Source organism: Cyprinodon tularosa, unplaced genomic scaffold (assembly GCF_016077235.1).
Source record: "Cyprinodon tularosa strain WSP-4 unplaced genomic scaffold, ASM1607723v1 ctg222, whole genome shotgun sequence".
Lineage (NCBI taxonomy): Eukaryota > Metazoa > Chordata > Actinopteri > Cyprinodontiformes > Cyprinodontidae > Cyprinodon > Cyprinodon tularosa.
Window position 1 is genome coordinate 1,075,537 of NW_024038830.1, and position 22,145 is coordinate 1,097,681.

The 22,145-nt window shown below is 38.2% G+C and overlaps 2 protein-coding genes across 2 annotated transcripts; one reads left to right on the forward strand and one right to left on the reverse strand.

Annotated features, from left to right (window-relative positions):
• Positions 1 to 1,053: 1,053 nt before the first annotated feature.
• Positions 1,054 to 4,434, forward strand: yy1a (YY1 transcription factor a). The gene is made up of 5 exons (XM_038286213.1): positions 1,054 to 1,670; positions 2,874 to 3,021; positions 3,155 to 3,215; positions 3,350 to 3,508; positions 3,627 to 4,434. Exons 1-5 carry the CDS (start codon positions 1,178 to 1,180, stop codon positions 3,807 to 3,809), a joined length of 1,044 nt encoding a protein of 347 aa, XP_038142141.1. The 5' UTR covers positions 1,054 to 1,177; the 3' UTR covers positions 3,810 to 4,434.
• A 1,450-nt stretch (positions 4,435 to 5,884) lies between these two features.
• On the reverse strand, positions 5,885 to 19,783 carry tpp1 (tripeptidyl peptidase I). The gene is made up of 13 exons (XM_038286212.1): positions 19,638 to 19,783; positions 19,165 to 19,239; positions 16,973 to 17,112; positions 16,710 to 16,860; positions 13,836 to 13,957; positions 13,580 to 13,749; positions 13,295 to 13,493; positions 12,550 to 12,738; positions 11,894 to 11,966; positions 9,489 to 9,609; positions 8,835 to 8,996; positions 8,475 to 8,600; positions 5,885 to 6,820 (listed from the first exon to the last, which is right to left on the reverse strand). Exons 1-13 carry the CDS (start codon positions 19,646 to 19,648, stop codon positions 6,680 to 6,682), a joined length of 1,680 nt encoding a protein of 559 aa, XP_038142140.1. The 5' UTR covers positions 19,649 to 19,783; the 3' UTR covers positions 5,885 to 6,679.
• Positions 19,784 to 22,145: the final 2,362 nt, after the last annotated feature.

Below are 22,145 nucleotides of genomic sequence, written 5' to 3' on the forward strand. Positions count from 1 at the left end.
ATTTCTGCCAATCAATTACAAACCCTCAAAAGAGACCAGTGTGTTTTTCAGTGTAATATTTTGCATGTTTAAGCATAAATAAGTTCTTGTTTTTTTAATCAATTGATCAAAATCAGATTTATGACGTTTTTTGCTTCTTTTTTTAAAAACTTTATTTAAACAAAGTAAGTACAAACAAGTAAGGCAATAGTAACAGTACAAATCTGAGGAAGGAAAAGTAGAGGCAGATTTCAAAAAATGAAGTACAAGGCATTGTTGATAAGGAACAAAAAAATAATAAAAGGAATATCTGATAATAATGAAATAATTATTAACAAGGCAACAAGGGGATTCGTGTTAGGATTGCTGAACATCTGTGGGCAAACCCATCAGTATTTCTGTCAGATGGTCTTATGATTCGATACATTTAAGAGATTTAAAATACAACTTGAATTCAGATTAAAAAAAAATTAAAGATTGGGGATAATCTTAACACTCTTTGTTTATGAATAAATAATTTTGCTAAACACAAAATTAGGTTACAACAGAGTTCTATTGTTTTGGTTTTCAATAATACTCCAAAAGTTACCCATTCTCTAGAAATAGATTCAAGAAGTGCAATTTTTTTATTTAATCCATGTTTCTAAGCACTTCCAAAATGTTTTATTGCATTCATAGAAGACATGGTCAATTGTTTCTATATCACTTTAAAAGAATGACCATTTATTGTCATCAATATTAAAACAAATTCTTAGTAGTTCTTATGAGGGGTAAATTGCATTTTAAGTTTTATAATGAGTTTCTTTAGCTTTTGGTTGTATGGGGGGTAGATAAAGAGTTCTCCGTGTTTCAATTGATTTTTTCTCAAATTTGCAAAGAATGTTATTAGAATGTTATAATTTAGACTTAATTTTTGGTCAGTGATTGATGGTCCAAATAATAGATAAGTTGGTTAGTTGTGGGGTCATGGACTTATGAAGTCACAGTAGATGTATGTCTTGAAATCCATACAATAACCATACACCTAAAGCTGATTCAAATCACGCGAGAATTCAAAACTAGAGCACTGTGGCGACGAGATTACAGTAGTGGTGGAGAGTTTTTGTCAGAGTGGGAGGAAGCGAAGTGAGAGCATAGGGGGAGGTGAGAGCTACAATACATACAAATACATAAACAGGCCGAGGGAAACAAATTCATCATGGCGTCAGGGGATACCCTGTACATTGAAACGGACGGGACTGAGATGCCAGCAGAAATAGTGGAACTGCATGAAATTGAGGTGGAAACCATTGAGACGACAGTTGTCGGAGAGGACGGCGAACAACAGCCGATGATCGCATTGCAGCCTCTGGATGATCCGCACCAGCTCCATTCGCACCAGGAGGTGATTCTGGTGCAGACCAGGGAAGAGGTGGTTGGAGAGGAGGACTCGGAACTGCACACGGAGGACGGGTATGAGGATCAGATCCTGATCCCGGTGCCAGCCGTTGAGGAGGACTACATCGAGCATACTCTGGTTACTGTAGCCGGGAGAGGCTCGTCCGCAGGTCGGGTTAAGAAGAGTGGGAGCGGGAAGAAAGCTGGCAAGAAAAGCTTCCTGACTGGTGTAGAGATGGGCCGAAAGTGGGAGCAGAAGCAGGTCCAGATAAAGACTCTGGAGGGGGAGTTTTCAGTAACTATGTGGGCTTCAGGTGAGTCGGTGGTGAATCCATGCATGCTGCTAATGTCGCTTTGTTCTCGGTGTGAGCGGGCCCGACTGAGGCCTTGTCCTCTGCTTGTTGGATTATTTTTAACTGCTCAAAACGGTTTAAAGTCTCTCTGAAAGATGTTTGTTTTTATGGGAAGCCATGTTTTATGTGTCAATGGGCGCCGCCATATTTCCCCGGTCCAGAAAGTATGGCGGCCCGAAAAAATGGCGTTTATTTGGCCGACGAAGATGGCGGCGACAAGGGGAGCGATGGCTGCTAGCTCCGCTGGGCCGCTGTGGCGCAGTTCAGTTAGCGGCAGTACGAGATGCCTTCAGGGACGCCTCCGACTTTACAGTTCTGGGACTTTAACCGAAAGACCCAGTATTTGATATCAGGCTTATAAAATAAATCTTTAATCCCGTTTCAAAAACAACGCAAAGATGAGGTATATTTTGTTTTATATGAAGCGATTTGTTTTCCTTTTCATTCAACATGCTTTACTGGGAAATACTGTGGCAGGGTTTAAAAAATAAAAACGAGAAATACATCTAGATAAAATAAACGCCAAGCTTTTCGTAATAAGAATAATGCCTTATAAGGCAAAGACAAGACAAGAACTGGGTCGTGTTTGACCTTTGAGGGAAGGCTAAATAAACATTAAACATGTTTTTTTTTTCTCTGTGTTGACATTTCGTCACGATTATTTTATATACATGTAGAAGAACCATTTCCGTCATTTTGTAACCTTTTAGAGGAAATGTTTTAAATGTAAACGTAACTGATAAATCAAGTAAGAACAGCTGTATGTGGTCATACTTTGGGTCAGTCTGTTTAAAATTAACTATACAATTTTATGAGTTTAAAATATGATATGGGATCTTAGAAATGTGTCTGCACATCTGTTTGCCTATGAGAACAAACAGTAAAACAGACTTTCGCTATATTAATGCCTCCATATGCTGCATTTGAAAGGCATAAATATTACGTCTATAATCATACATAAGAAATTTGAGGCTTTTTAATGCATCCATCTAGCCTTTCAATCAATAAACATTTATTTAACTGTAAATTGTGGTTTGTATGGAAAAAATGCTTGCTGTATTCAAATTATTTTACAAATTGAAGATGTCTTTATAATCTAGTATTTCAAATCCATCACATGCTTAAACTGATGTGGTGTTTACTTTCTTTCTGTTCCACTCTCAGATGACAAGAAGGACATCGAGCATGAGCAGCTCTCAGAGGAAAACTCTCCTCCTGATTATTCTGAATATATGACAGGGAAGAAGCTCCCGCCAGGAGGTATTCCAGGCATTGACCTGTCAGATCCCAAACAGCTGGCAGAGTTTGCACGGTAGGAACTTGTACACGACTACATTAAGTGCAACATTTAAAATTGGATTAACACATTTAACTCTCTGGTGTTGCACAAATACATCAGTGTTCATGTTTGTAGCTTAAAAGCATCGCCTTCATTTGTGCTGCAGAATGAAGCCAAGGAAAGTCAAAGAAGATGATGCACCCAGGACAATAGCCTGTCCGCATAAAGTAAGTTAAATGTGTTCCTGTGATTAGATTCACTAATAGTGGAGCGGATCCCTGAGTTTGGTATTTTTTACTATCAGCAGCATGTTTGAGAGGTTCCTGGAAAATGACTGTTATTGTGTTTGTTCCCCTCTTAGGGATGCACCAAGATGTTCAGGGACAACTCTGCGATGAGGAAGCACTTGCACACCCACGGGCCTCGTGTGCACGTCTGCGCAGAGTGCGGCAAAGCCTTCGTGGAGAGTTCAAAGCTGAAAAGGCATCAGTTGGTTCACACAGGAGAGAAACCTTTCCAAGTGAGTTTCTTCTTTCTACATGTTCAAAAATTTTAAGTGCATGAATACAAAATGAAAAAAAAAAACAATTATACAATTTGTTCCAATTGTATATTTTTCTTTCCCATCTCGTCTCTAGTGCACGTTTGAAGGATGTGGAAAGCGCTTCTCTCTGGACTTTAACTTGCGCACTCATGTGCGGATTCACACCGGCGACCGCCCATATGTTTGTCCCTTTGATGGCTGCAACAAGAAATTTGCTCAGTCTACCAACCTGAAGTCTCACATCCTCACACACGCCAAAGCCAAAAATAACCAGTAAAGTTTCCCACAAGGAACTGGATTCAGAAACAGCAGGAAAACTGGAGGACTTTAGCTCCGTCTGCTTCTGGGAAAACTGACTCGATGTTGCTTGAACTGCTTTTTCTGTGAGATGACTCTCTTTGTATTGCAAATATAGAAAAAAAAAACATACATTTTTGTGAAGCTTTTGATAAAAAATGGAGGTTTGAGGGAGGGGGTTGCAAACAAATCAACCCGTTTGAGCTGGTCCCCCACACTTTGGCTCTAAATGGAAGGAATATTTTAGTTTCTTCTGATTAAGATATTAATTTGTGAATCTGCACCTGGAAAACTTATTTATACCTTTACACAAATAGTTATGTAATTTGCATTAATCTTCACCATTTTCTCAGTTTTGTACCGTTCCCTAAGTGTGCATATTGTACACGGTTAGATGTAAGCTTTGTGGTCTGTATGTGTCCCGTCGGCCTTCATGCAAGGGTCCAGTTTTAGTTTTGCTTCTCTTTGTTCTCGTTCATGGAGCTGTTTGTGAGGAGATCACACAGGAGCAGCATTTCATATTCTTACCATGTAGATGAAAACCATGTGCTTTTTCCCTCACCAGTAGATATTGATTAAATTGTTTCTTCCTATTGAATCACTGATCTAGAGCGTGTGATTTGTGCGGTCAAAGGTCAAACTCTTACCGGTAGTAAGCAGCTGTCATATCCTTTGAGGACAAGCCAGGAGCTGTTCCAGTTCTAGTTAATGATTAAACCAATCAGGTTAATAAACCTTCTCAGAAGATTTAACAGGGATGTGGAGCATATTTAACTACGATTTATATGCATGCATGACTGTAATATTCAGAGTGATAGTTAATCTTTGGCTAAATGAGACCTTTAATAGACCAGGTTAGTGTTTAAAGTGGAGTTCAAGCATCTAGAGGAAATATTTAGCTGCCATAAGGCAAGCAGGTCGGGATTGGAATTTTGGGTATTTCTGCACATGCAATGTTAAATATCCTGTGCATAAGTGTGGCTGATAAGATCACATGATGCTACTGTAATGTGTGTTTATTGTAGTAATGGGATATGCTGAGAGTGAACTGGAAACCAGAGGCCTTGGGAGAATTTGCAATGGAAATTAGGTTTCCTCACAGTTTGCTTGTTTCACTCCAGAGGAGCTCCTTTTCAAATTCATTATAATGGAAAACGTATGAGTATACATTTCCAGTTTTTATTCATAATTCTGGTTTGCAGTTCACAAATAATAAAAAAAAAAAATCCACTCATATAGTAACACATAGCTGTTACACATTTTAAAGCAGAAACGAGGGCCTACTAACAAGTATGTCTATGTACCATGGACCAACTTTGTAGAATTTCTTACAATATTGATAAAAGTGAACGAAAATATAAAAAAATACAATCAAAACTTTTCTTGGAATTAATTGTGTGTACCAGAAGTAACCTCAGTCACAATTTATCGAAGCTTCCACATTTTTCTTCCAATTAACTTTCCATTCACGCTGCACTAAACCCTCTGAATAAGCAGCTTCCGTTTGTGGTCATTAAGTCAGCATTCTTCATTTGCTTGTGCAGACCAAAATTTCATATTTCTGTTTAAAAATCCTCTTATTTTGGTCTCAGTTCTCTAATGTATGAGAAACAATTCCACTATCTGCCATAATCTAAATTAAACTAAAATGTAAAGCAGGGTTTCTGCAGGTCATTAAAAGTCATTAAATTATTATTTTTAAATCGTGGCATTAAAATGCTTCGGAAAAGAAGCTTGAGGCGGAGAAAAGGCTAGAGAAGGGGAAAAAAATGCAAATTTGAACCAAAGTGGCGTAAAAACGAGGAACTTGGGACATGGCGGCAGCCTGTCCATGCTGATGGATTTAGCCGTATATATATATATATATAAATAAGTCATGGGTATTTGCTGATTGCATTAAGATTATTTCTAAGAGCATTAAATAAGAGTTACTTTTTTTAGATTCCGTTCTCAAAGTTCCTGGGCTGTAATGTTCGACCTTAAGTAAAATATCTTAAATAAAGGTGATGGTATTATGGGGTTAGCTGTAAAATCCTTATTAAAAAAAAGACATTATTTAAAACGTCCAAAAAAAATCAAATTTTAATCGTTGCTTCTGCACAATACATTTCAATTCATTTCCCCATTTTAGGTGCAATGAATTAACAGAAAAGAAAAACAAAATCATATCTGATTTGTGGTTTTGCAAGTACTGTAAAAAGTGCATTGTGGGTAAATTAGCTGAATCATTTCCAAACCCACATCAAACAGTGCATTTTGTTCATAGTCATCAGGAACAGATAAAAATGTTAAGCCACAAAATAATCTTCCTGTTTTATCTAAACATATAAAAGCTGTTAAAGCTTCATGCATCTTAGGATCAAATGAAGATTTGCTGTAGAGACAAAAGTAAAAGGACATACATCATTACTTAAAATTCGTTCTTAAAAGCTGTCTGAGTTTTTCTAAACTTGCTTTACTTTAGCCTAACAATAAAAAAAAAAAAACTACTCGGGTTTACAATTTTTCCATTTCTAGAATTTAAATGACTCCTAAAGAGGAAACAAAGTTTTCTCACAGACTTTAGAAAAATATTGTTCAGTAAACTGCAAAATAAGGCCACAGCAGTAATGCTAAGATAATTCCACTTTTAAAATGTTCACGGCTTAAACCTGGGCAGGTGCAGAAACTCCTTATGAATCATGAATCATGCAAAACATAAATGATAAAAATAAAAATCACAAAACTACAGCAGCAGTAATCCAGTATCCTGTTTCCACTGTCCTGCCTTTGGCATCAAGAACCTGATCGGAGTGGAGCCCACACTCTCAGGACGCATTAGCGCCCCGTTCAGCTCTGGGTTGGTTCTGTTCAATCAGACAGCAGCGCAGACAGCAGGGCAGGGTAGTTTGGTGTCCCCCAGCCTGTGACAGGGTCCCATGACGGAGCGGCACAGAAGCCATTCCCCTGAACCTGTTCGTCCAGACAGCCCTCATGACAACCTTCAGTTACCTGGAGAGAAAAACAGGCTGATGATCGGCTGCAGGGTTTCCTTTCACCTAAAACATCTTCACTACGGACTCATCAAGTTGATTGTTTTTGTATTAATATCATCTTGAAATGTTTCAGATCAGATTTAATATAAGAGGATTTTCAAACATGGGTTAAATGCCCCCACCCCCAACACAAAAACTGGTTTTACCACCCTTGATCTGTTAAAGATTCTTTAAAGGTATAGTGGAGGATTTTGGCGAATTTTTAAGAGACCCGCCCTCTCCACATGCACAGCCTTGTACCCGCTCCAGAGAGGGAAGGCCTATTAAATGCGTAGGAGAGCATGCATGAGCCCATTTCTCCTCGAGGAGGTACAGGGATGCAATAAGACGGTCAGTGGGAGAGATCTCATCTCACCCATATTTATATATAATATATCTTTCCATATTTAAAAAAAGTTTGCCCTCAAATAAGACTACTGGCACATAAGAAAAAAATAAAAATCATGACATGCTTGTATGTATGTGTGTGCTGCAGTGAAAATTTGAACGTGTTTGCGGGATAAATAAGAATCTGTGGCCACCGTGTAACTACAGACGATGCAAAATACAAAAAACAAACTTATCTTTCCTGGAAAGTTATAATATAGAGGTAGATAACTTTTACTAGCAGTGATGTGAAACGGTTTTCTCCAAATAGCATGCCAAACTTTACCAGTTGAGTAGAAACTTTGCAGCTGAGGCATCGGTGGGGAGACCGGCCTGTGCTTTTAGTGTACCTCATCGCAAGAAAGGATCTCCCAAAAAAAACTCTGGTCTTGCTGCTCTCTTCTGAGGCCTTTCTCTTCTTCTTATTCACTTCGTAGAGACTTTTTCTTATACGACCCTCAGCCATATTCAAAGAACCGCGGTGAGAAAGGCAAACTTGACTAGATGAAAATAAATATCTCACCACAGACATACACCTGAAAGTGAGCATGCGCTAACACTTATTCAGATGATCCACCCGGAAATAAAAGATCCTCCTCTATACCTTTAACATCCCTATGAAAACTTTTGCGCCACTTTAGGTCCAGCTGAAGTGGAAACTGCATGTTTAATTAGATCACTTCCAAACCAACAGACAGCAGATACTGTATTCTCATTTACCATTTATAGTTTGATTGTCTTCATTTAACAATTAATACGTTGTTTTTTTGTTTGTTTTTTTGATGATGCCTAATGTAACAGGAGCCACATCTTCTGATCATCAACATAATTTTTTTCCCATACATGAGGCACTGGTTTATTTTTAGCGTTCTCAATGTTTTCATTCATGGTCAATCAAGTGTTGAATCATGAGGCTAGTGAAGCCTGCAGAGCTTTAGACGTACTTTTTAAACTCCTGGTTTAAAATAAAAGCCTCTAGATTGGGGAAAGATATTTGCGTTCATGAATCTTTAAGCTTACTTTGTGCTTTCAGTTACTTTTTAAAGGATTTCATCAGATGGTAATCAGCCATCTGTGTGGCTAGTTCCAGAAAAAGTAGATAATTATCAAAAAGAAAATCAAACCTTGAATAAATCTATTAGAGAGTAGATACACTCACAGCGCTGGATTTTCATCCAAATTGTTATAATCGTATATCTGGATTTGTTGAATTTACATCTTAAGAGTAAACAAAGGCGACGTACGTCGAACAGGCCCGGTCCTTTAAGCTTGTAGAGGCGGGGGTTGAGGAAGCCGAGCGCAGGCAAGCCCTTCGACAGACGCTGGCCGTTGATGAGAGCCAGCATGCCTCCAACCACAGGAGTTGAAGCCTGGGGGGGGGATAACTGAAGTTACAAACAATTGAAGAATGCAAAGAATGACACCTTATCTTTAAAGGCATACTTCCTATTCCAACTGTCATATCTGCTGAACGTGTGCAAGTTTCAAAATATGTCACTATGCTACAGGGAGCAACAAGACATCAATCACTGCTAATCTAAAATAGCTTTAACCGCTAAAACATTTTTTTAGCAGAAACTTTAGCAATGTTTGGTTGATTTTACCGAGGTTCCGGACACCCAGGGGATGGGCACTCTGTTGCTGACCACCCAGTAATTATCCGATAATGCAGCTATGTCTGGGTAGGCCCTGCCGCTCGTATTGAAGTATGACTGAGGAGGGAGAGTCGCTTTTACACTCTTCAGGTACCCCTGCACTGCACTGGCCTGAAGAAGAAGAAGAAGAAGAATTAATATTAAGGAAAAAAGAAAAAGAATTCAAATGACAGTTAAAGGTTTAGTGGAGGATGTTCTTCTTCCGGGTGGATCAGCAAGATAAGTGGCCATCCTAATTGTCAATCATTCTGGTGATGTTTAAGTAAGGCCGTCCTACGCGCTCGTTGCCATTATCACTTACCTGTGGCGAGTCTGACATAGTGGGAAATTGCACATCTTTTGTAAAGTAAGCTTGTATGAGCAATACAAATAGCAAATTTTAAACAGCTCGTGCACGAGGAGAAAAGGGCTCGTGCACGCTCTCGCACACATTTAATAGCCGTTCCCTCTCGGGAGCGGGGGGCAGGGTTCTGCATGTGCATGGTTTTTATTTCTAAGTGGAGAGGGCAGGTCTTTTCAAAATTTTGCAGAAAAAAAAAAATCCTCCATTATACCTTTAACATTGTGTGTTGATAAATGTGCATAAAAGCTGCACGTCTGTACCTGGTAGTCTGGCATCTTGAAGACGTTGCTGAAGCCTCCTCCACTAATGTAATGTGTGACTTCATAGGTTACTTTAAACGGGTTCTTAAAAGTGGTTCCTCCTACTGTCGTCACATAGGGGCTGAAAGAAAGAGCCGCTTTTTGTTGATTCATTTCCTGTTCCCCTGCTACATAAACACACACATTTCGAAAAGGTTTGACTTTCGCCTGGGAACGATTTTCGGCCCTGGCATTTCTCCATCTACACCGGCCAGCTTATGGACCACTTATGTCATATGCGTGCGTTTGAAATATGAGACGAATACACATACACTATATTGCCAAAAGTATTTGCTCACCTGCCTTGACTCACATATGAGCTTAAGTGACATCCCGTTCCTAATCCATAGGGTTCAATATGACGTCGGTCCACCCTTTGCAGCTAGAACAGCTTCAACTCTTCTGGGAAGGCTGTCCACAAGGTTTAGGAGTGTGTTTATGGGAATTTTTGACCATTCTTCCAGAAGCGCATTTGTGAGGTTGCACACTGATGTTGGACGAGAAGGCCTGGCTCTCAGTCTCCGCTCTAATTCATCCCAAAGGTGTTCTATCGGGTTGAGGTCAGGACTCTGTGCAGGCCAGTCAAGTTCATCCACACCAGACTCTGTCATCCATGTCTTTATGGACCTTGCTTTGTGCACTGGTGCACAGTCATGTTGGAAGAGGAAGGGGCCAGCTCCAAACTGTTCCCACAAAGTTGGGAGCATGGAATTGTCCAAAATGTCTTGGGATGCTGAAGCATTCAGAGTTCCTTTCACTGGAACTAAGGGGCCAAGCCCAGCTCCTGAAAAACAACCCCACACCATAATCCCCCCTTCACCAAACTTTACACTTGGCACAATGCAGTCAGACAAGTACCGTTCTCCTGGCAACCGCCAAACCCAGACCCGTCCATCAGATTGCCAGATGGAGAAGCGCGATTCGTCACTCCAGAGAACGCGTCTCCACTGCTCTAGAGTCCAGTGGCGGCGTGCTTTACACCACCGCATCCGACGCTTTGCATTGCACTTGGTGATGTATGGCTTGGATGCAGCTGCTCGACCATGGAAACCCATTCCATGAAGCTCTCTGCGCACTGTTCTTGAGCTAATCTGAAGGCCACATGAAGTTTGGAGGTCTGTAGTGATTGACTCTGCAGAAAGTTGGCGACCTCTTCGCACTATGCGCGTCAGCATCCGCTGACCCCGCTCCGTCAGTTTACGTGGCCTACCACTTCGTGGCTGAGTTGCTGTCGTTCCCAAACACTTCCATTTTCTTATAATACAGCTGACAGTTGACTGTGGAATATTTAGGAGCGAGGAAATTTCACGACTGGATTTGTTGCACAGGTGGCATCCTATCACAGTTCCACGCTGGAATTCACTGAGCTCCTGAGAGCGACCCATTCTTTCACAAATGTTTGTAAAAACAGTCTGCATGCCTAGGTGCTTGAATTTATACACCTGTGGCCATGGAAGTGATTGGAACACCTGATTCCAATAATTTGGATGGGTGAGCAAATACTTTTGGCAATATAGTGTATGAATACACATTGTGGATTAATCAATTTATCTTCAAGCATCACACGACAACCATCAACAAGACTTCTATAATGCAGTATTACTGGCTTTGGTTATTAACACAGACGCTACATGGACTGCTGCTGCGTAACGTCCCCACTCGCCACATCAGCACGGTTGCCAGATGTCACTGACTCACATTTTGCACCATTTTACCCATAGACGGCCGACCTAAACTGCCAGATTGGGAAACATCCCAACCTGGCAACAAGGCACGTAAGATGGGAAACGTTAGCCTTTAGATGCAAAACCCCATCATGCACTGCAACATATTTTTGCAAAAACATTCTAACATAAATTCGCCAAATATAAGAGGAACTTCGTAGTTTGGTTTAAAGAAAGCATTTTAGTTTTATTATATTTTAGTTTGCTGCAAGGATTTTACAGTGTGAAGAAATAGAAAATTCCACCATATGCCATCACAAGGAAAGGCTATATATACTGCATGCATCATTTAGGTAGTTAACATTGTATTACTTCTTGAGCTCCTCGAGTTATTTACTGTCACAGGTAGGAGCTTCGGCCGGAGCGTTAGTGTTGGGGGCGGTATGATTTAAGGAGGGCCGGTCCTAGCACGCTTAAATTAGGACCGGCCCGCCAGGCAAACGCCCGGTATCACTGATTAAAAGTCTGAGCCTGTTTGCAACCAAAACCTTTAATGTCTTTTTGTGGGAATTTAGGTGGTATACTGACCAAGAGTAGTATATAGTTCTAAATTGAGAGGAAAATGGTGGATGGTTCAATAAAAATTTGTAAAGCACATTTAAAGATCCTCAGGCGTTTGCACATCTAGACGCTGACGTTTACCTGGAAGCAGGAAAGCTGGGCCTGAACGTGTTCTCATCTTTCCCCAGATGTCTGCACCCGGCTCCGCTGTCACCTGAATACGACAATATCGGGGAGATGAAAATGAAACATAAACATAGAAATTTAGAGCCTAATAAAGAGGCTCTCCAGTCTTCATCCATTTTGCCATCAGTGTTTCTAACTGGGCCCCAAATGTTATTATACCCATTATGTGTATAGAAGTAATGAGTCAGTTTGGAGACAGTAAGGAGTAGAGAGTACAACTATCTACTGCTTACTGTCTAAATCTACTTTAGCACAGTGAACAAATTTATACCACACTGCAAACCTGAAGGACATCCAGCAGCCTTTGTTACACAGAAAAGATCACAAACCCAAAATCATCTGAGGTTTAATGCTGAATTTTCTTTTTTTTTACTTTAACCATAATAGTTTTAGTTCAACAAATGACAAAATGACAGCTTTTTGTTTCTCAGCTGAGGTTTTTCTGAATTGTTTCTTTCAATAAAAGGAAGTTGCAGTTCTTTCATGACCGAGTATCACATGCATCATTAATCACATGTCCAATAACCTTATAACCTACTACAGCTCTCCCACAGATGCTCTGCTGATGCAGCAGTACAGCTTTTGCTGAATTTCTGCAAGCAGCTACTGACCAGAGGCAAAGAGCAAAGAAATCCCCCTGACGCCGGCCTTCATAAACTCTGTGTTTATGCGCATCATGTAGGCGGTGGACAGGCTGTCCTCGTCGTCCCCGTAGCTGATGGTGTGAACCCAGGGCAGGTCGGACATGTTGCTGAGCAGGACCATCCACTGGAGGAAGGGCTCCTGAGATTCATGGCGGCCTGGACAGGAACCGGAAGAACACGTTAAACTAAAGATAGTTACCAAAAAAATAAAAAAAACATAAAAACTTACATAAAAGTTTAAAAAAAAATAAAAAAATTTTGATGCGTTTATTGATTTACTGCTTTACTTTAACAGTGGTACTTTCACACTGTTTATTTTGTTTTTGGTTGATTCAAGCTGCAGTCGTCTGGCTGCTTATTTAAAGTCCAACACAAAAAAAAAAAAAAAAAAAAAAAAAAAGAAGAAGAAAACCAGAAAACTAATCAGAACCATTTTAATCCACTCAGCTTCCTGCACATTTCTTATTACCTTCACTAGAAGCTTAGGTTTTAAGGAGAGTTGATGTGTGTGTGTCTGTTGATAACTTGAAAAATTATGAAAAAATGTTAATGATATTTTTACTAGAGGTTTGACTTTGATGAAGACGATTAGAAGCAGAATATAGGCTTTGCAAAGACAGCACTGTCTCTATCCGCATGTCTGAGCTCAGCTCTTAAAAACATGGAATTACAGAAGAATGGATTATTTGTACACGTTTGTCTTCAGACAAACCTGGATTAGTGAAGACCCATGTGGAGATGTTGGCTCCAGTGCTCATGATGTACTCGACGTCCAGGCTGGCCTCCAGGCCAGCTTTCCCTCCTCCCTGGGTGCCAACAACACGATCCACCTCAGAGCGGTGCTGGAAGGTCCGACCAAAAATAGCCATGAACTCAGCCAGGTCAGCTGGGTGGTAGTACTGCTCTAAGAACTAAAGGAATGAAGAGTGATTATCAGAGCGGAACGTTCTACGTCTACGAATTATAGGCTTCATCACAAGCAAACAGTGGGTCAAACCTGCGCAACGGCCTGGCTGTTGTTCTGAGACGTCCCAACATCAGCTGCGGTCAGATTGTAGCGGGCCCTCAGGATGGCCGGAGTCACTCCAAGGTGGACCCCAGCCTTAGACGGCGGCTTGTCCAGGCTGACGTGTTTCTGTCTGGGTGGGACGCGGTGAAGGCCTCCAACTATTGTGGGAAAAACAAAATGGCACTAAAAAAACAAAATAAAAACACAGCATGCACTGCATCGCTGCTAAAGAGCAAACGCTCACCAAAATCTAGGTGGTGGTGAACCTCATCATGGACAGAATATGGACCTGAAGACCTCACGATGGACTGGCCATCTCTGACGTAGCGGTGAAATCTACTTCCTGGGAGGAGTGTCTCTGCAACCCTTCATTAAAAAACAGTAAAATTACACCAAATTATAAGTGATTCTCCAGCAAAGTGAGAACTGAAGGGCAGAAAACTAAAGCCTGTGTCACACCTTAACGAGTTAGCTAGCATGTTGCCTGATGCACGAAAAATCTGGCAAAAACGATGGTATACCTCGTATAAGTTATCGGTATGGTTTGTATAAGTTATAAGCACGCTGAAACACGTTGGCATACGCCGAGTACGTCGACTTTCCGATGTATGCCAGCGTATGCAAAACGTGGGCCATAAACTACAGGCAAGTCATCTGATCGTTGACATACGTGGTGTTCAACTTATCCAAATCCTATGAGTAACCTGTGCATAACTTATCAAGAACTTATCTCCAACGCATATCAACATATTTGACGTGGTCCAGAAAACCGCTGAAAGTGTTTTTAACTTAGAGCTACTGTATAATGACGTATTGGCTTGTAACATATCAAGATCATTACGCTGCCGTGTGTTCTGCATAAGTTAGGCAGTCATTGGACATACGCTCTGGACTTATTATGAATATGCTATGTATTTGCCCAAAATTGAAAAAAATACATAGAAAGTTCAGCGTATGCCAGCGCTTTAGGAGGTTCTGGGCTGCAAGGTATACGTTGGCTAAATCGGCAAGGGGCTTTAGGCAGAAAACATCTGACTTCTTTTGCTTTTTTGTCAAACTTAAATGTCTTGATCCACAAACTAAAGTCAATACCAGACGAAGACACCCTGAATAAAACATAAACAAAACTTGTTTGAGAGAAATTTTATTAATGATGGGAGAAAATAGCGATCAAAACCCATGATTCTGTTTAAAAATAAAATAAATTCCCACCAAAATTTTCCACCAAGATTTCAAAATTCCAAATTCAAGAATCCTGTCAAGAAATCTTTAAAATCGTACCAGTCCAACAACATGAAGTAGGCTAATGAATGTCTAAAAAAAACATCAAGAGTTGAGAAAGAGTTACGAAATAATTTCTAAAGCTTTGTTACTCCAACTACAACAGGGAGAACCATTATCCACAAACATAACAAACATGCAACATCAGCAATAGCGGGCGACCAACCAGAATTACTGCAAGAAAGAAGCAACCATTGATCCTGAAGGTCAAGATCTCAGAACATCATTGTAATAAGAATTAAATTACGATGTGAATGAGAACGAGTTCTAACTGACCTATCAGATTAATTCAAGCTTAAATTTAAAATACTTTTAGAAAAGGAATCATACTGATGTACATAGGTAACTCATCTAGGAGGTCACACCAGAAACAAGAGAATCTAAAGCACTGCAGGCATCACCTGTAAGTTACGTTTAAAGCTCACGATTTAACAGCAACAGAGCGACAGATGTAAAGAAATGCTCTGTGCACTGATGAGAATACAGTGAGACTTTTTAGAAGATAAATCTAAATACTAATTCAGAAAAGAGTAATAATTTGAGCGTTGAACATGGTTGGGGTGTGACGTTTGGAGCTGGTTTGTGACTTTAAAATAACATTTATACTTTAATAAATCTGCTTCTAAGTCCCTTTGATATAATTTAAGTGTTTAATGGAGACTTTCATCTCCCCCTGCCATGTCTGGACAGAAACTACATCTGTTCTCACTGTAAAACTAACAGCTTTACGGCAGCCCAATGCAAAGTCAATGGCATCAATAGTGACAAAGCCTCACTGTCGCCCTTACCGATAATCATACAGCACTTTTGGATTTAGGAGGTTTATAACATGGCAGAGACGGAAACACAGGCAAAGAAAAGCTTTGAAGAGGAAAGGAGGTGAAAATGTGAATCAGATTGGAAAGTTTAATCAAAGACGTCAAACAGGAACAAGGATGTAAAACTGATGCAGACCTGGTAATGTTGCTATTGGACCACATCTGTTAGTGTTAATATTGTGATTTTAGATTGATCCATTTTTGACATTTAAACATGGAGAGGCTGAATGACTTTATTATGCAAATAAACACCTATTAACTCGTGAGGCAGACTTACACTTTATTGACTTGCATAAAAGAAATTATGTATTATTCAACAATCTATTGAGAAAAAGAAAATACTAATCACCTCTTCAGATATTTTGTTCTGATGGGTTTTCCAGCTGCTTTGAGAGTGACAGGGAAGGCCAGTCATTACCATTTTTATAACTTTGTTCCGCTTTAAAAACTTGATATCTTACACTGATTAGTGGAACTATAATTTCTGTTCTTAAACAGAAAATCCTGAACCTCACTGTCTGACCACAAGTCTATAACCTTAAACCCACCAGCTAGACCCCCTGTAGAGGTTAAAGGACCAGTTTGGGAGTCGGTCTGTCAAACTAATGGATTAAATCCAATTCAAACCAATCCAAATATGAATCTAAATTAAATACTTGGTCAAAAGTCCCGCAGTGTAGTTAAAAATGTATTAAATTTAACCAGAAATAATGGATTGGCACTGCAGCAGCGAAAGTTGGAATACACAACTGTTATTTTGCAACGTTTCTGTTTAGCCATCACTGAATTTTGCAAGGAAGTTGCCATTTTATTTTACATCAGCTCTAATTTCACTTCCTGCAGATTGTAACAGACAGTTTATTTCTTTATTCACTGCAAATACAGGAACAGCCTCACATGATGAAAGAACAACCTTCTCATGAGATTTATGAAACCCCAGAAATAAAAATGAACCAAAACCCTTATCTGTGTCGGATCCCAGGTGAGTAAAGAAAGCAGCTAAGAACAGATGTGCTTACTCTGCAGTCATGGTGCACTGTAAGAAGTCCTGGGTGCTAACAGTGCGACAGTTTGAAACGCCATGTGCCTGCAGCCAGCCATGCACCACCTTCTGGGTGAGCTCAGAGGGACGCACGAGAGAGGCAACTTCCTGCAGATTCAGATGTTTACCTGCAGAGGACAGAAGATTTGTCTCACCGTTTGCTCTTTTGTGGGAGGAGACAGAATCAGAGCTAACAGCTGTGTACCGTCATGTTTAAATGCTATATTATTAGAGGCCTACCGTACTGAGGTGAGTCAGGGTCTGACACCCGTCTGAGTGTTTCCTCTAGAAGGTCAATGTTCTGCTGCTTTAGGGCAAAGGTCAACTCCAACTGCTCTGAAGGATCCACCCGACCAGCATGGGTCCAGTCCGGTGAAAGCCTAAGTAAGAAAAAAGGAAATCTCTTTTAAAAAGTTCATATTTAAATCTCTGCTGACGTTTAAATAAGATAATAAACAGATGGATATTTTTACTTGGGCTGTTACCTCCTTATCTGAATACTCCTGAGTGAATATCAAACCCAGTCAGTCTATAAATATCTACTTACTGCCTGCTTCCAGAATGGGGTCAGAAAAAGGAACAAAGGTGTTTTAAATGTGCAGCACAGGTTCACTGGAATAATGAGGATTAAATTAAAAAAGTGAATTGGCCACAATGGGAAAGTATAGATCCATTTTAAAGGAGCAGAAGAGCTCACTCTGTCAGTGTGTGTTTTTTTCCTTTTTTGTAACAACAAAATTTGAGCTTATTCTACTTATGCTGAATATTAGCTACAGTTTTTTTAATATATTTCTTTTGGTTATTGTTGGATTTATTTTTTTTATACATTTAACTTTTGATGAAAGCAATTAAACTGGTTCCATAAATGATTGCTATATGAAATAAAGCAAAGACTCTGAACATGTTAAGACTAAAAAAAATGATAAGAACAACGTATTTTCACGAGATTTGAGATTATTTAACCTGGAAATAAATTCTCAGTAATTCACTAATCAATAATAACAGTAGATCTGCTTTAATAGACTCCTAAAAACACCATGATTTTTTAAACTATCAAATTAAAAACACAAAAGTAACAAAAATATCTGGAAAATAACAGAGAAATGTTAACATATATATTATTATGGAGACTTAATATAATTTAAAAACATTGTACTGTAAAAAAAATAATAATAAAAAAAAAAATAAAAAAAGAGGGGAAATAGTACAAAAATAGCTATTTTTTTAAATCTGCCTTTTTACAAATGGAAATTGTATTATTTTGGTGTAGAAAATTTCACAAATTAGAGGATGGGTTCTAATTGAAGTGGTGAGATTAGTAAGAGTGAGAGTGAAAAAGTAGCATATTCAGTTAGAAGGTCCCTTAAGTATTAAATAACTATAACAACTAATTGATAATTTCACAGAGCCATGATCAGTTAGAAGACAACAAAGTACAAATTCTGTTAATTTATTCATTTTTTTTTAAATTACAAAAAAAGAGATATAATTACATAGTATAATATTTAGCCAGAAGAAACCCTCACATTCTTTTCCAACAAAACTAATTTGAAACAGTGCAAAGTGATTCCAATTACAACATGTATTGTTTACTGTGTGTTTACTTGATCTCCAAATGGCTCAATGAGCTCAGCAGCTAGAAATATTCTATTTTTCCACTCTTGCTATTCTCGCCACCGCAGCCTATGCGACATTATCTTGGTTTATACCTGTATTTATGCTATAAACACCACTTTGCAGCAATGTGGTGTGCAGGATCTGCAAGGTGCACCTCCATCTTTAAGCAGAGCCTAATAGACTACAACCAGTCATCTAATGTTGTCTATTGTGTGTGAAATGTTACTCTTACTGTAAATCAAGTTTTAAAAAAAGTTAATAAGTTAAGTCAAACACAAAAAATGAAAATGCCAATTCAAAAAGTAAATAAGCCAAGTTAAAAGCTAAAAAATGTGAAGTTTCTGTATCATTTATTGTTTTGAAGATTATGATGCAAAAAAAACATGTTTCTCTCTTTCTGTGATTTCTTATGGAAAGACTTAAAATTCTTAAACCATATTAGTACCATTTACTTTATTAGTAATTACACTGATCTTTTTTTAATTATATATATTATTTAATTTTTTTTCTGTTACAATCACTCCTGACATAAAATGCTGAATTTCAAAGCACTTCACTGAGTGCCATATAAAGGCTTATACTTTGAGATTTCCAATTTAAGAAAGAAATTAATTACCAAAACGTGTTTCCATAAATACTCAGGCTTAGAGCAACTAAAGTAAACCTAACTGACCTGAAACAGGAAAAGTTTTGCATAATTGAATGTTTGTCATTAAGGGAAAGAAACATTAACACTGAATGTTGATGCAGGGTTATCAAATATGGAGATAGAGCTGTATTATTATTGAATGAAAGTGAGAACACAGTTGGCTTACAGGACATCTTGGTCATATTCAAGGAAACCGCTGAAGCCCAGCGAGCTGAATAACAGGGTGATGAAGAGGATCAGTCTGTTGGAGAGAAAAGGAGAGTTAAATGAAGCTGCAGGTGATTCACAGCAGAGATTTAATCCTAAAAAACACCCGGAAGTTTTCAGCAAACAAAAGAAGAGCTGAGAGGAGCTTGCTTTGCTCATTAACAGATATTCTTTTGTTGTCCTTCACAGCCTGAACTGAAAGCTTGTCCTGTTCTATCAACCACGGCTCCTTTACAGAAACTATGTTTAGAAAAGCTCCAGTTTTCTACTTCTGAGCCACATTCACACATTAAAGGCTTTAAATCTGGGTCACATTACAAATATAAAAACAAACCACCGCGCTTCATAAACACGTCGGCGTCACTGAATCCTTCCTGCTGTAGTTATTTTATAGGAAATATAAACAAGTCAGAAGTTTCTCAGATCGCTTACATGTTGTTCATGGTGTCCTTGGCTGCTTACAGTCAGATTGTCGGTGTCCTCGTTTGATGGGCTGTTATACGGACACGGAGTCACGTGACGCGGCTTCACGTGACTGCTAACGCTTTTTTTCTCCCCTGTTCCTTTTTGAACGCCGATCATCTGATCTTTTTATGTTTTCAATTTAGTTTGGTTATCATGATGAAAAAGGAGCAAAATGTACGGCCACTGAAAAAATAAAAAAAGTTAACTGATTTTTTCATTTTATTTCAGTATATTAAAGTCAGAATTCGGACTTTCATCTCAGAATTTTGACTTTAATCTCAGAATTCTGACCTTTTTCTCACAATTATGACTTTAATCTCAGAATTCTGACTTTAATCTCAGAATTCTGACTTTTTTTCTCACAATTCTGACTTTAATCTCAGAATTCTGACTTTTTTTCTCAGAATTTTGATTTTTTTCTCACAATTCTGACTTTAATCTCAGAATTCCGACTTTAATCTCAGAATTCTGACTTTTTTTCTCAGAATTCTGACTTTAATCTCAGAATTCTGACTTTTTTTCTCAGAATTCTGACTTTTTTTCTCAGAATTCCGACTTTAATCTCAGAATTCTGACTTTTTTCTCACAATTCTGACTTTAATCTCAGAATTCTGATTTTTTCTCACAATTCTGACTTTAATCTCAGAATTCTGACTTTTTTTTCTCAGAATGCTGACTTTAATCTCAGAATTCTGACTTTTTTCTCACAATTCTGACTTTAATCTCAGAATTCTGACTTTTTCTCAGAATTTTGACTTTTTTCTCACAATTCTGACTTTAATCTCAGAATTCTGACTTTGTTTTCTCAGAATTCCGACTTTAATCTCAGAATTCTGACTTTTTTTCTCAGAATTCTGACTTTAATCTCAGAATTCTGACTTTTTTCTCACAATTCTGACTTTAATCTCAGAATTCTGACTTTTTTTCTCAGAATTTTGACTTTTTTCTCACAATTCTGACTTTAATCTCAGAATTCTGACTTTGTTTTCTCAGAATTCCGACTTTAATCTCAGAATTCTGACTTTTTTCTCACAATTCTGACTTTAATCTCAGAATTCTGACTTTTTTTCTCAGAATTTTGATTTTTTTCTCACAATTCTGACTTTAATCTCAGAATTCCGACTTTAATCTCAGAATTCTGACTTTTTTTCTCAGAATTCTGACTTTAATCTCAGAATTCTGACTTTTTTTCTCAGAATTCTGACTTTTTTTCTCAGAATTCCGACTTTAATCTCAGAATTCTGACTTTTTTCTCACAATTCTGACTTTAATCTCAGAATTCTGATTTTTTCTCACAATTCTGACTTTAATCTCAGAATTCTGACTTTTTTTTTCTCAGAATGCTGACTTTAATCTCAGAATTCTGACTTTTTTCTCACAATTCTGACTTTAATCTCAGAATTCTGACTTTTTTTCTCAGAATTTTGACTTTTTTCTCACAATTCTGACTTTAATCTCAGAATTCTGACTTTGTTTTCTCAGAATTCCGACTTTAATCTCAGAATTCTGACTTTTTTTCTCAGAATTCTGACTTTAATCTCAGAATTCTGACTTTTTTCTCACAATTGTGACTTTAATCTCAGAATTCTGACTTTGTTTTCTCAGAATTCCGACTTTAATCTCAGAATTCTGACTTTTTTCTCACAATTCTGACTTTAATCTCAGAATTCTGATTTTTTCTCACAATTCTGACTTTAATCTCAGAATTCTGACTTTTTTTTCTCAGAATGCTGACTTTAATCTCAGAATTCTGACTTTTTTCTCACAATTCTGACTTTAATCTCAGAATTCTGACTTTGTTTTCTCAGAATTCCGACTTTAATCTCAGAATTCTGACTTTTTTTCTCAGAATTCTGACTTTAATCTCAGAATTCTGACTTTAATCTCAGAATTCTGACTTTTTTTCTCACAATTCTGACTTTTTTCTCACAATTCTGACTTTAATCTCAGAATTCTGACTGTTTTCTCAGAATTCCGACTGTAATCTCTGAATTCTGACTTTTTTTTCTCAGAATTCTGACTTTATTATCAGAATTTTGACTTTAATCTCAGAAATCTGACTTTTTTCTCAAAATTCTGACCTGTTTTCCTCAGAATTCTGACTTCTTTCTCAGAATTCTGATTTTAATCTAAGAATATTGACAGCTAACAAACATGTTAACATCAAGCCGTAGCTATGTCTGTTTTAGAGACTAGCGCTCTTGTTTTAATCACCTTCTGCTCCTCCATTTATCAAATAGCATCACCAGGGACCCATCGGGCACGTAAAAATGCATCTTCAACCTGAATGATGCAACGTCAGAAATGTATCAAAGAAACAAACTAGCATCTCCTGAACATGCCTTTAATGAGCTGTGGACTTTTCAAAAAATCTTATGTTTATTTGGCAGATTAGACCATAATACACAAACTCCCAAAAAAAAAAAAACGTATTGCAACACATTGGAAAAATGTTTCCAAAAATTCTTTTTTTTT